Source organism: Prionailurus viverrinus, chromosome A3 (assembly GCF_022837055.1).
Source record: "Prionailurus viverrinus isolate Anna chromosome A3, UM_Priviv_1.0, whole genome shotgun sequence".
Lineage (NCBI taxonomy): Eukaryota > Metazoa > Chordata > Mammalia > Carnivora > Felidae > Prionailurus > Prionailurus viverrinus.
Window position 1 is genome coordinate 51,611,450 of NC_062563.1, and position 14,683 is coordinate 51,626,132.

At 47.2% G+C, this 14,683-nt stretch overlaps 1 protein-coding gene across 4 annotated transcripts in view; it reads right to left on the minus strand.

Annotated features, from left to right (window-relative positions):
* SH3RF3 (SH3 domain containing ring finger 3) overlaps positions 1 to 14,683 on the minus strand; it is a 374,857-nt gene that overhangs the window by 206,889 nt on the left and 153,285 nt on the right. Inside the window, exons 2-3 of one of the 4 annotated variants that reach the window (XM_047853861.1) lie at positions 5,017 to 5,153; positions 4,253 to 4,423 (exon numbers count right to left, since the gene is read on the minus strand). The exons of 2 other annotated variants lie outside the window; for them this stretch is intronic. In XM_047853861.1, coding sequence (XP_047709817.1) covers positions 4,253 to 4,327 — 75 coding nt within the window. In that variant the 5' untranslated portion in view covers positions 4,328 to 4,423; positions 5,017 to 5,153. The remainder of the gene's footprint in view (positions 1 to 4,252; positions 4,424 to 5,016; positions 5,154 to 14,683) is intronic. One more of the 4 variants, XM_047853863.1, reaches the window with a different exon arrangement.

Genomic DNA, 14,683 nt, shown 5'->3' on the forward strand with positions numbered 1-14,683 from the left:
GAGCACATTTTCACATACCTATTGGTCATCTGTGTGTCTCCTTTGGAAAAGTGTCTATTCAGGTACTTTTCCCATTTTAAGGGATTATTAATGTTTTGATATAGAGTCTGATGAGTTCTCTATATATTTTGGATATTAACTCATTATCAGATATATGATCTGCAAATACTTTCTCCTACTGCATAAGTTGTCTTTTCACTTTGTTAAGGTTTTGTTGTGCTTTTTAGTTTGATATGGGCCCACTTGTTTATGTTTGATTTGCTGCTTGGGCTTTAGGTCTCACATCCAAAAAATCATACCAAGACCCATTCAAGGGGTTCTTTTCCTATGTTTTCTTCTAGGAGTTTTATGGTGTCAGATCTTACATTTAAGTCTTTAATCCATTTGGAGTTAATGTTTGTGAGTAATATAAGAACGGACCGGGTTTAGTTTAATATGTGAATAAACATTTTCCCAGCACCATCTATAAGGGGACTGTTTTTTCCTCCACTGAGTATTCAAGCCTCCTTTGTCAAATATCAGTTGACTGGATGTGCATGAGTGTGTTTCAGCCAGGTGCCGTCTTCTAAACCTCTACACTGGACAGAGCCACATGATGGAATACGGCCTGTTGTAAGTAACTTTCCCTGATGATTCCACCTTAATTTTTATCTTGACATTTCAGGGCAGGAAACCTTGTGTTTTATAGGTTACAAAAGGAAATATATATTTCTGTGGTTCTTAAATTATGAAAACATTTGTTGGCTTATGAACATTGTCCCGCCTCTATGAGGAGATGAGGAGGAAAATGCAGGTGCGGGGAAGGCAGTGTCCCTTGCGACAGGCAGTAGACAGAAAAGGCACTGCCCCCTCTCGTGAGATTCTACAATGAACCTTGGGAAATAGGCTTCCACTTTAGTAGAAATCACTGAGTTTAAGAGCAAGAAGCAGTCAAAGGCTAAAACCAGCTGAAGAACAGATATATTAAAGCATCACAACTCTGGGAACTAATCCAGGAGAAGATCGGCATGACCCCAATGGTGGATTCCTTCCAAAGAGATCAGAATTATCAAAACAATAAAAAGTATCTTAGGTGCAATTTCACTGCATGGACCCAGATAACATTCAGGTGGAGAATCACGCAAGGCCTGGGAAGTCCTCAAGTAACCAGACATGTTGATAAATTAATTAATGAACACATTAAGTGTTCCTTTTTATAAGTTGAAGGACTGAAACCAGCCAGGCAGCTTTGGGTTCTGACCCATCACTTCACTAACTTCACTCTGTGCCTTCTCAAGCTGTCTCTAAACTTCCCACTGTCATTCTCCTAAGACTGTTGTCCAGCGGCTGCTCTTCCCAGGGGGTCTGCACCACTCACAGCCACCACAGGGGATGGGGGCAGGTGCGTGGACCACTGCTAACATTTGCTCTGGGGCCACACCTGCCACCATCCTCCCCAGTTCAGCTGCCCACTCACCCACTCGCTGGCAGCAGGGTGCTCCTCAATGCTTTCCAAGGTGGCTCTACCTGCCACTGTCACCAAGCATGGGGCTGATCAGGGGTGACAAAATGCCTCCCTTGGAGAGGGCAAGCTGCTTAAAAAGAAACATGGAAATTTAGGCTGGAGTTCGGCCCTTCACATGGGCTGGGTTGGCGTTACCTGTTCTGTTAATCCCGGTATCCTCTGGGCTCTGGCTCAGGAAGCAGAGCCCTCCCACAAGGGACAGGTTTTCCTTGGCTGCTACTGATTCAAAGCACTCAAATACAACTCAATACTAGTTTTCTGGTTTGCTTACCCACACTGAGCTGATTGATTCAAGGGCTCGTGTCTGCTCTCCTTACATAATCCTGCCTCCATGTTGGGGGATCGTGGTGGCCGCAGACTGCTACTGAGCACGGCCGACATTACTGTGAAGCAGATTTTAGGTCTGTTCTACATCCATTACCTTCTGCTCTGAAAATAAGCTCCTCCAATGGCTGATGACGAGCGGCCAGGGCTGACCACACACAGAGAGGCCAGCTGATCCAGGAGAGTCTGTACACTGGTTGACCAGACCGTCAACTCTACATGGCCAGATTCAAAGAGATGGGCTGCACCACGCCTTTCACCAACCAGGGCAGCACTGGACAGAGACCTTGTGAAGTGACAGAAATGTACCACATCTGTGCTGTCCATGATGGTGGTCACTAGCTCTTAAGCACTTGAGAAGTGGCTAGTGTGACTGAGAAACTGAATTTTACCTGATATTAATTATTTTAAATTCAAATCTGAATAGCCCTAAACTGTGTTGGGCAGTGCAGCTCTAAAGAATGTCAACTCATGAAACAGAAGGCTGTTCTGGTTAGCAGGGGTGGTGAGAACTTCAGTTAACTTGTCTCTGGAAGCCTCTCTTGGTGCCTCTTACACCCCATGGCTAGGAGAAAGGAGACTGGGGACACCACGGAGAGGGGACAGGAGGCCCCTGGCTGACAACGTGGGTAGTCTCAGAGCCAGGCCTCTTGAGCCTGAGCACTTGGCTCGGCTCACCTCCCTGACAGCTCGCTGGATCAGTCCCCCTTCACTCATGCCACATGAGCTGGGCTCTCTTCCTTGAAGCTCATGAAGGGAACATAAAGCACCTCAGGATCACCAAACCAAGCCTCTGGGCTACCACATCCTAGGCCTGAAAATATTCTCACTTAAAAAAAAGTTTCATTTTTTAGTGTTCAGCACTCTATGAGTCTACACAGAGATCATCTTAACTAAAAATGTAGTTTGAGCTGGAGGAGGAAAGCCTTGCCCTAAAATAGAACAGTGCTCACCCTCGATCAAACCAAATGTGAAGCTCCACTTAATCCTGCCGGAGACAGGCGCTTCCTCCACATGGTGCTCCACGTGTTCGCTCAGCCACGCACCTGGAGGGGAGGCGCTTCACCAAAGACCCAGGAACCATCCTGTCAGAACTGGCAAGGCTATCCCAAATTTCCTCAGAAAAATTAAGGTAACTTTTTAAAGCTTAAGGAAATTAGATAATTCAGTAGCAAATTCAATATCAAGATAACTAGAATTTTCCCTCCCCCCCCAGATTGCCCCCATTTCACTAATTTCAGCCTCTGAGGGGAAGGTGAAATCTGGTGAGTGAAGAAAAGGAATCTAAGAGTCCTGTGTGATGATTCATCTCTGGGATGATTCTTGCAGGCCAGGCTGTGAGGGAACTAGCTGTGGCTGCCTCCTCGCACCCGGCATCTTCAATGCAATGAGCACAAAGGCCTGAAGTCCCATAAAGGGAGACTATTTGGGCCCTCTGCCACCCCAGCATGGCTGCACATGCCCCAGCTCCCACACTGTGACATGTGTGGCCCTCTGTCCTTCCCAGCCTCACAGTTCACCTGTCTTCTCTCTGCCATGTGGGCCCTGGTGTTGCCATCTACTACTGTCCTCAACCCCAGGGGGGACCATAGGGCTGAGCAGCAAGGTCACAAACCACCCCTCGACAGGGAGCATGAGTGACAGACACAAGTTTGCTCCTTCAAGCCACTTGAGATTTCAGTTGTGTAACTGTAGCCCAACCCGTCCCATCCTGACTGACACATCACAGATAGATTTGCATTGGTCATAGAAGTTGCAAAAAAAACCCCAGAATTCAGATATGCCAAACCAACATATATAGCAACCTAAAGCATCATAGCCCCAAACTGCAAGTGTCCCCATGTGGGTTCCTGGGTACCATGGACAGCTTTGGGGGACCCACGTTCAGGTGAGCAGTTGAAGAAAATACTAATAAACTCACTACTGCCTCTCTGCTCTTGATAGGTGGGGAGGGGAGAAGATAGTCATTAGAACCTTCAGACACTAAAACCTCTGGGAAGAAAACACAGAATGGGCCATCTGTGTGGATTCCTGACAGGACTTGGAGGCACTAAGGACAACCTACTCAGGGTCAGAGTGAGGGACAGGCTGAGCGCTGGAAGGAGCAACACATTTCAGCCTCTAGAGAGTTAGCAGTGATTTGGAGGCATACCCTCGAGAACAAATCTGTTTGGTCCAAACTTGTCAAGCCTTCTGGAGAGGCAAGACAGGGCCAGAATGAGGACAGGGAGATGATGTTTGTGGGGCCACCTCTCCTAGGAGGATGGGCTGTGATGTGAAAGGACAGCTTTACAAAGACACTTAAATCACTATCCTCCTCATAAACAATCCAGCTGAGTTAAACACTAGATAGTACTTCTGTGCAGAGAAGCGGCGTGGCCCCTGCTTGGCCCAGGTTGGGGGACACTTGGGCCACGGGAGCACCTGGGGATGGTGGACATGCAGATGGTAGACTCGCTGTGGAGGCAGCTCGTCTAGTTGCTCTGGGCACGCCTTCATCCAGATGTGTCCTCACACTATCACTCTGCAGAGCTGTCCTCTCCTGAAGTGAACCGTCCCTGCATACTCGAGATGAGACAAAGGAGCCAGCAGCCCCTGTGGACAAGGGAGACACTGAGTGTGTGTTCGCTCACATGCTTGCATGCACACACACCCTAAACACATAAATACACCTAAAATATACACTCTAAACACACACCACACACATACAGACACAAACTCTACACATCACACACATGCACAGACACTGCACATGCACAGACACACCGCATACACTGCACACACATATGCACAAGACAAGTGTGTATAGAGATGCAAATGTTCCGTGATTCCCAAAGACCTGGTCTGTGCAGAGGACCAGGACAATCCCCCTATTGATTGCCTCCTGTCTTTAGACAAACTTACGGTCTGACACATAAGCTGGCATTCTCACAAGTACAGAGGTAGCAATTATTATTTATTGAGAATTGACCATACTGGGCACTGCATACGCAACCTTGCATAATTCCGCTACCTCTGAAGTATTTGTTCTCCCCTGTACAGAGGAGGAAGCTGAACCTAACACAGGGTTGGGAAGATGCCAGCATCCCTAAAGTGGCAGATGGCCGAGCCAGCAGTGGACCGGGTCTGACCCTCATAATCGACCACCACCCAGCACCCCCGATGGGCTGTGAGACCAGGGCCCTCACTCTGCCTCTTTGGGGTTGTTCCAGCTTAGCAGGAGCCCGAGAGGGTCAGGGGAACTGTGGGCTGGTGGGCCGTGCTCTCACGTCTGACAAAAGAGCTGTGGAAGCCTGCACTCTCCTTGTAGACCAGAGTCATTCAGCTTTAAGACAGAAGGCACAGGAGGAAGAGGCAGATGAATAAAGAAAGAATGACTTCCTACTGGACCGTTACCCATCATGCCCTGGCCATCCACTGTGGAGAGGGATGCCTGGCATCCCTGGACCATTGCATCTCAGTCTTTTCCTCACTCAAGGACCAATGTGGTGCAAAACCCACGTTAACACCTCTGGAGTATACCTCATGGTCCCTATTGTCCCCCGTCCCTGGTGTGCATGGACTTGGGCACCTGTGCCCACCATCAAAATCTTCATCCCTCCCACATTCTTGCCCCGTGGAATAGCTATCATCAGACATGGTGCAAGCTTTCATTCACTTACTCATTTGCTCATCAACTATGCACTATAGGCCACAGTACTTTCCGGTTTCCAAATTACAGAAGAAAGGACAAAATGAATGAACAGAACAAATCCTTCCTGCTTTAAGCTTTATCATTTTATTCCTCTCTTAGTTGGCTCTGCACATCCTACTTGTCATTCAGCAGTTCTGAATTTTCATTTCAGGCTTTTTAATTGAATGTTCAGCCTGGCTGTACATGCTGAGTTTTGTAAGCATTTTAATCAATAAATAAATTAGCCTGCACCACGGCCACATTCTCCATCTGGTGCTGACAACAGAGCAGAGAGTGAGCAAAGAAAAGCCTTGCTTGTGGATTCTCTCTCTCTCTCTCTCTTTTTATCCCTCTATTTAGAATATTCTAGACAGAACTAGCTTTGAGAGTCATCAAGTATAGGGCAAAAGAGAGGCCTTATAATTTAAGGTTTCCTGTGAGCTCCCATGAGAGAAATTAGGGAATGAAAGACAATTTCACCCCCTAGTGATTCTTGGAGGTTCCCCTGGGGAGCAATTTTCCCATCCTGGGGGAAAAAGGTCAAAGGCCTAGGGGTAAATCATGGGGACGTCCCCTTGCTTCAAAAGGCCCCAGAAGCCAGGGCCAGCAGACTTTCCTCAGGGTGGTCTTCCAGTCAATCACTCAGGTATGTGTTGAGGACTTGATGTGCCAAGTACCATTCCTGAATATGAGGTTACAGCAGCAACCAAAGTGGGAAAATATCCCTGTTCTCCAGGGCCTCAAATTTGAGTGCAAAAAGACAGGCAATAACAAAATATACAAATAAAATACAGAGAAGGCTAAATGTTAAGAAGTCCTCTAGGGAACAAATAATAAAGGGAGGAGAACAGGAAGTACTTGGGGAAGGCAAGACTGCAGTTTTAAGTAGAGTCATCAGTCAGTGAAGGCTTCACTGAGAGGGTGACATGGCAGTGGGAACAGCCTGTGCAAATATCCTGAGGTTGGAGCCTGCCTGGTGAGTGACAGGAGGGGAGAAAGTGATAGCAGAGGAACTGGTAGTGGGGTGAGTGGTCAGGGCCTTAGAGGCCATCATGGGCTCTCAGTTGTGCCCAGTGATGGGAGGCACTGGGGAGTTTTGAGTCTGGGACTAGCAGAGTCTGACTTCTATTTTAACAGGATCACTCTGGCTACTGTGTGGGAAGAGATGTAGGGGCAAGGGAAGGAGTAAGAGAGACTCAGGGGGTGGTCCTGTCATCAGCGAAGAGGAGACAGAGGCCTGCATGAGACGAGGTAGGAGGGAACAGCTGCTTTGTGTGGAGAGTGAATGGGTACACAGAAGCAGAGTAAGGGGCAGAGCAGGCCAAAGATGTCCCCGCGGGCACCAGCAATAGCTTGCTTCATGGGAGACAGCTGCAGCATGCGATGGAGCTCCTGCAAGAAGCATGTGACTAACTTCCCTTCTCTACCACCTGGGGATTGTCCTCTGCCAGGCCAGGCAAAGTGCAGGGATCATCATCCTGTAGGAAAGGGGCCCACAGATCCCCCACCTACCCTGTCCTCCACCATGGGAGATCCTCCTTGTGGGACCCACAGGCCCACAGGGTCTGGGGCAGCCACCACTGCTGGCCATGCAGAAACCCAACCGAATGCAAGACCCCCCCCCCCCGAGACAGACAGTTCCCCTCCCACCTCCTTCTAACCCCCATTTATCCCCTGCTCCTTAGAAAAATGGCTAAGACTGTGTGTGTGTGCCCTGCCTTCTATCTTTGCTTCTCTCCTTCTATTTGATGACTTCTTTACACTGACTTCTACCATCTCATACCTCCTGTCCTTCCCCTGATGCTGCCCATGACACCCTACCCATCTCTGGTTCCTTCCCCTACAGACAGATCTAACAGGACAGTCCCTCTCTATCCAGCAGAGGATGCTCCTGATGGACACATTCTCACACAACACCACACACTAGTGTGGCTGTTGGTCAGCTCAGGGTTATACCTGGAGGCCAGAGGGGAGACGAGGGAAGGTTCAATGTGCCTCCTTGTTCAGGTGCCCATGGAGGTTCTGATCAGCCAGGTGGCAGAATCTCACCTCTTTCCCATCTCCTCTTTCCTGGGCTTCCTCTCAACTGCTTTAGCAAAAGGCATCCTCAAAGAACACAAGTAGAGATTAGTCTTTTCTGTTATTTATAGCATTTGTAGCAAAGATATCAATGAAAGACTAATAAATCAATAGCAACTTCTTCCCAGGGAATCAGCTCCTTAGACCCATTTCCTGACCACCCACCCCATGCAGGTTCCTTCCATGTTTATCATTCTTCCTTGCTCACTTTTTCCGAGGCACTTAGCACAATTTGTAGATGTGCATTCAGGTATTTACATCCTGGTTGTGTGTCCCACCTGAACCTGGAGCTCCCTGAGAGCAGAATCCAATCGGAGTCACTTACCACCATGTACTCAGGGCTGCCCCTAGTTCCTGGCATACAGTAGGGGCTCAGTAAGTGAGTTACATAAACGAGTGAGGAAATGGACAGATAGCTAGATCCTTGGAGTGAGCCCCCACATCTAGCTCATCTGTACTATACCTAAATATTGTGTGTGTTCAACAAACATTAGCTAAAATATCAACTGAGAAACTGCTGTGTTCACTACCAAACATACCCTCCTCCCCTCCCCATTCTCTCCTTACTAAGTCCTCTTTCTTACTCATTGAGCACCTCTTCTGAGCACACCTACACACTGGGCTCTGTGCCAGGGGTTTGCTGAGGCCCCAGCTGAGCCAGCACCTCCTCCAGGTGGGCTTCCTTCAGAGCAGTCCTCCCCTTGGGTCAGTCGTGATGCCTATGTCAGTGGGTGTGGTCCTGCTCCTCCAGCAGCCTGTCTTCTTCCCAGACAAGTCCCCAGACCACATGTAGATGCTCAAACATCCAATAATCAGGTAAAGGAAGGCAAGGAAAGAGGACAATTTCTGAGAAGCTCTCCAATAACTGGAGCAGAATGTCCTAGCCAGAAACTTTACCTGACACACAGACTCCTCCTCTGAAATGACAGAAGAGACTTCTGGCCAGAGCAACCTTATCTCATGGAGGGTCCTGGGAAACAATCACAGAGCACAAACAGCTTCCTGCTCATGGGTCAGAAGGAAGGCTCCATGATCACTTTTCAAGCAGTGGACAGGCCATGATGAGAAGGGACACAACACGACCAGCTGCTAGGCCAAGCCGCAGCCCCTAGATGCTAGATGCCTCATGCAGGAATGCTCCTAAAGGGCACAGATGAGGGTGTGGACCATTGGTAAAAAATCAGGGCTTTATAAGGCAAGGAAATGTGGGCAAGGAGTGAATGTGGACCATCCTCCTTGTTCTCCTGCCTCCTGGTCTGAAAATAAACTGCAAACATTCTGCCTCAATGTCGGCAATGGAGTATTTTCTTCATATTGATTCCATGCAGGTGATTTCAAGAAATCCTGATGGCCAAGCAGGCATGCTAGGACAAGACACTTATTCTTTGGCATAACTTACTGCCATGTTGACAGGACACTGTCCCAAGGATGGCTCAATGAGTCTGAAAACCTGGATTTAACTTGACAAAGGGGCTCCCAGGCTGGCATGATCTTTATGACCTTTGTCTCCTAGTGGTCAGTGGGCTCGTCAAGGATGCACCTGACCTGGGGGGGAGTTGACTCCACCTAGGCAGTGGAGGGGGGGTGGCTGTAAGGGTGACTGAAGAGGTGGCCCCCCCTTCTGTTACTGGCCAGCCCTCCTGCTCTCTGGTGGTCTGGACTGTCAGTGACTGGCAACACACTGAATACCCAGATCAGTCATCAGTCAAGAAAAGGTAGACCAGGGCCACAGTTCCTTCCCCAGATTTTGGTGGCCTCTGGCTACACATGAGTGGATACTTCATGTCCTACAAGGACATGGAACAAGGAGACTGAAGACAGTGGTTGGTATGTGGACCTGCATATTTGCGTTGCAGTGCTGGGTACTTTTCAAAGGAGGATTTTCCTCACCCTTCCCTATCTCTGCTGTGCCACCCTGAGGCAGTGCAATTGTGGGTGTGTCTCACGGTGTGCAGCCATCCAGGAGGCCTGAAGAACACTGCCTCATGCTTTTGCCACAAAGCAGGAGCCTCCCAGACATGCTGAGGTATGGGTCTTCTTTCTCCCCACCCTTCTTTGCTTGTGCCTCAGCTAAAGTCTGGGCTTCCTGCCTGTTACTATGGGTCAGACACATTCCCTGTAAACACCCTGTGGCCATCAAGTAAGCCAGGCAGGGGTGTCTGCCTTCTGTATACTGTCTCAACAAGACAGGTATGAAGATAGAAAATTAGCAAAAGAGAAAAGAAAAAAAATGGATTTGCAAGAAAAAATGTCCAAAATAGAAGTTAGGAATTACTACTTAAAACAAAAGGATAATATTATTTCAAGTAGAGAAAAAAATGGAACAAACTCAAATGTCTAATAGGTCAATGGTCACATCAATTATGAGAAATTTTGTAATGATTTATTTCACGGTTATTAAATATACCATTAAAAAAACATTTTAATGAAGTGAAGATATTCTAGCTAAATACAGCACTAAGTGAAAAGACAAGGATACAAAGCTTTGTGTTTAACATGATCCCAATCATGTTTGGAAAACACACACATATGCAGAACACCAAAATATTAACAAGGGTTTTCTCTGGATTACAGAAAGGGCAAGTTCCATATCCTTTTTTAACCGTTATTTTTATACACTTACACATCCCACATTTCCTGTCGTGAGCATAAATGTTTTTAGTTAGAAGGAAACATTTAAAAATGCACACTATTTTCAGACCAAAGAGACATCAAATATGACTCAGCTTCTGGCAGCTCCTGACAGAGCTGAGATGCAATGGTCACCTGAAACTGGTAACTTTGCCAAGCTGAGTTTCCCACTCTGAAGTCTGTGAATGAACCCTGGGAGCAGCTTGGAAGCGTGTGGGCCCTGTGCCCCACTGGAACAGGATTCAGCCTTCCCAAATCCCTCCAGTTTCTCCCCATCACACAGGGGCTGCCTCAACTCAGAAAACCACAGGGAGAGCAGCATCCTCCAAGAGCATCACCAGGACAGAAAGGGCTCTGTGGCATCTCACAAGCACTCCCCTGAGGCATGTGGCCCAAGAGCCACCTGGACCTGGGTCCCAAGCCCCACACTAGCATCCCTGTCACCTGACCCTGTGTGGCAGGGAGGCAGTCCCCCAGAAGTCAAGAATACAAAACATCATCCCCACTGAATTTTGGGTAGACAGGCCTCATTCAACCAAAAGCAATAGAGGCAGCTGCATGCAGAACATTAAAACTCAAAACAACTTCCCTCCCCCTCAAGCATAATGCAAAAAAATAGAAATTTCCCTGCTTTTTTTTCCTCCTGACAGCCTTCTGTTGTTGCTTTTCTGGCATTTCTCCACATTATCTTGACAGCATTTTCAAGGGAGTTATGTTAAGTGGTACCCTACCTCGTGCCCCAGGCTCATGAGAAAAGTATCTCAACTTAAGTTCTGTTTGACCCACTCAGTGTCCAGTTCTGGACACTTCCCAGGTCAAGGGAATGAGGGTCCTGTCGGCTACTAATGAGCACATGAAAATGTATGACTCTGAGCTGCTCCAGGCAGCTAGGTCATCACTCACTGTGCACCTACTATGCATGCAGCACTTGGCCAGGCACCCCCAGGAAACAGCGACAAAGCAGACAGCCACGCACACATGGCCCCCACTCTCAGCAAAGTCTCCATCTGGCCAAAGAGGCAGAAAATAAATACATAAAGAATAAAGCTGACATTTAAACCCTAAGCCAGTATGAAAAAATATGTTTCAAGCAGTTCTTAAAGGCTATCAACAGCACTATGTTGTGAAGGATTCTGAAGCCCAACCCTGAGACCAGGAAGGTGTGTGAGCAACCGCAGTGCCTCTGTGAGGACAGCCAGGGCAGAGACAGATTGGGCCAGGTATGTACCCTGCCCCCAAAGACCAGGCATGGAACAGGGAGAAAAGGAGTCAGAGGCTTTAAGTGGGAGTTAGGGCATTGGCTGATCTAGAAAAATGATAGGCTTTGGGAAAGTGAAGATATTTTAGTCAGAGAAGATATGCCCAGGCATGGTATATGCAAAAGATCAAGGGAAATGGACTGAGTACCACAGAATAAGGACACGAGAGCTAGGATGGGTAACAGAGGGTTCTGGGTAATGGAATCTAGAGTGTATGTGTGCGTGTGTATGGTGAGTGTGTACGTGAGTGTGTGTATGTGCATGTGTGTATGTGCGTGTATATGTGCATGTGTGTGAGGGAGGTGTGGGGGGAGCCTGAGTATTTTCTGGTACATACATGCCTGAATACACTAATTTCTTCTCCCACTCAATTAATGTAATAAATATTTATTGTGTGCCCAGATGCAATGCATTGGATTACTGGAAACAGAAGTTCTCCCTTCTGCCTTCCATGTTTCTCTTCATTACCAAAGAGAAAAAATAACATGATGAGTTCTGAAAATCTGAAGAGATGAAGAAAGGATTTGGTTCATGCCGGACCACACAATTTTTGCCATCTACATTCCTGGCAGTCAAAATGTGGTCCATGGGTTGGGAGCATTCCTATCACCAGAGAGTTTCTTTGGTTAATGGTGACTCCCAGGCATCCCCCTGGGCCTAGAGAATTAGAATCTGCATTTTAACAAGATCCCTCCATGGTCAGTCAGCACATTAAATATCAGAAGCAATGATCCAGGTCAAAGAGCCCCAAAGATTTAGAATCCAAATATTATAAACAAAGATGCACGAAATCCCAGCAATCACCTAGTTCAACCCCACAATGTGCTAGACGAGGAACTGTGCTAATCTTAAAAAGGTAACAGGTTTTCCAATTTTACCACTTTTTTAAGATTTCACTGTCACCAGTACGGGGCTAAAAAAAAAACCCAAATCATCAACAACAGGTGTTTTTTCACGATCACATATCCTCCCTCAGCATTCATTCCCAAAAGTCAAGCGCCTGCAACTCTTCATCTTCCATGTTGTAATATGAAGACACCACATCTCTGCCAGCCAGAGAGGGAGAGTCACAGAGGGGATGAAAATTAACACAGCTTCTCACATGCCTCAAAATCAAAAACAAAGACATCTAAGCTCAAGGTAAAACATCCCCATGCTGCATCGTGATGACCATTATTCCTGACCTTTTTACACAGATCTCCAGTACACCTAATGTTTAGCCTAAGGCACTTGCAAGAGAGGTGCCTCCTGGACACATTTTTGCCAAACTGAGATATACATCAAGAAAATCTAAACTCCTAAACACAACATTTCTCCATAGAATAGTACATGCAACACTTAGTCAAGTAACTATCTGGAATGGTTGTTTGTAAGACTCCTTTATGTACAACAAAGGATTTGAAATCCTACTCCAGTTGGGAGCAAATAATGAGAAGAATCATCTCCAGCCAGTTGGTGATAATGTGGCATTCATTACAACACTGTGCGCACAAAGAGCGTGCATTCCAAGTCATATGACAACAGAGAAAGGGCTCTTTTTTGCTGGAGAACAGAGGAAGGATGGAAGAAGAGATAGTTAATAATTTTCATTTGACAGCTTGGAAAATCCCAGTGCAGCTTTATAATGCCAGCTCCTCAGTTATAATTTAACACCCATTCCAAGAACAGTTGACAAACGAATGTTAGTGAGCAACACAATGCCATTTTCATTTGCCAGCCAGAATGATTTTTTTATTTCCTTGATAAGCCCACAAATAAATTTGTCAATTTATTCATAGCTGTGATTTGGAGTCAAGATGCATTCTCTTATGCTCTACAGACACTGGTACCGCTTTCTTTACGGTACCTCCATCTGTTTTTCCACCACATGGGCATAAAGATTTCCAGAAGCTACTAAATAAGAAAGTGATTTCAGTCATCCTGTAGTAGCTCTCTAGCCATCTGCCATCTCACCCCCATGTGTCCCCCATCGTGACAAACACTTTTGCCCCTATTCCACAGTCAAGGATCAGGGCCAGCAATCTCCTGGACTCTGGCAGGATCCCATCATACAAGAAGAAAAAAATGGTAGCAAAGGGTAAAAAGAAGTCAGCCTCCTTTGATGACCATGCCCTGCCTTGCAAAAATCCCAGTGTGCTGCCAGGAAACATCTAACAACCTTCAAGAGAAAAGGAGTGGGTGACTTTAGGCTTATACAACAAAAATTCTGTTCCGGGAGGTCACCCGGGGTGCCTAATAATGCAGGGAGGAAAAATTTCTTTAATGACATCTCTGTAGGCTCACATCCTTTCTGCCTTCATCCAATTTTATGAGCTGGCATATTCACATTAAAATGCCTCCTTTGTGAACTGGTCTTTAGACAAGAATACCTCTGAGTGTTCACGTGCCCTAATACATTAAGGACCACGGCAACCTCCTGGGCGCCGCAGCTCCCATAACTCTAATTGAAGGAACGCAAAAGCAATTACAGCTAATAACAGTCATCCTGATTTTTAACTTCCTTTCTGATAAGGTACAGGGATTTGGATTGCTTTGCCTTTTGTGAATGGTTGCAAGTGCCATGTGCCTAGGTTCTGCAAGTTCTTCCTGGAGACAGAAGCTCAAAGCATCTTCCTGGCAGCCTCCTCCTTTGGCCAACAAGGTAGCTTAGGGACACGAGGCTGATGAAATTGTATTAAGACTCATGACATTACAAAGGGATGACTCGACCAGCTGGCGGCAATCGGTCAAAGTGCCACAGGGTTGCCAGTGCCAAGTGCTGAACCGTTCTTTCGGTTTGGTAGTTTCACCAGTCAGGTCCTGGGAGAAGAGATGACATGCTCAACTGAGTAACCAAGTGAGTTTATATTAGGAAAACTTCCAGGGGTGTGGGTAGGGGTTAGGACATTACATCTGAGATAGTGCAGCCCCCTAGCACTAGCAACACTGGCATGACTTTAGCAACATGGACCCAAGCAAGAAGGGGAGAGTGAAGTCTGCAGCGCCCCGACTGAAGAGCTCCATGCAGAAGGCCTCTGGACAGGAGCAGAGGCCTCTGTGGAAGGAGGCAGCACGGGGTAAACATCCCGGGCCATGGTTCTTCCTCTTGCACATTCCTCCTATTGGACAAATCCAACCATCTGCCTGGGATGTGGTCCAGACAGCTCAGCCTCCTGAGAACACATGGGTGCAAGGGGGAGGGTGGCTCTGCAGGGCCAAGTGGAAGCCACCTGA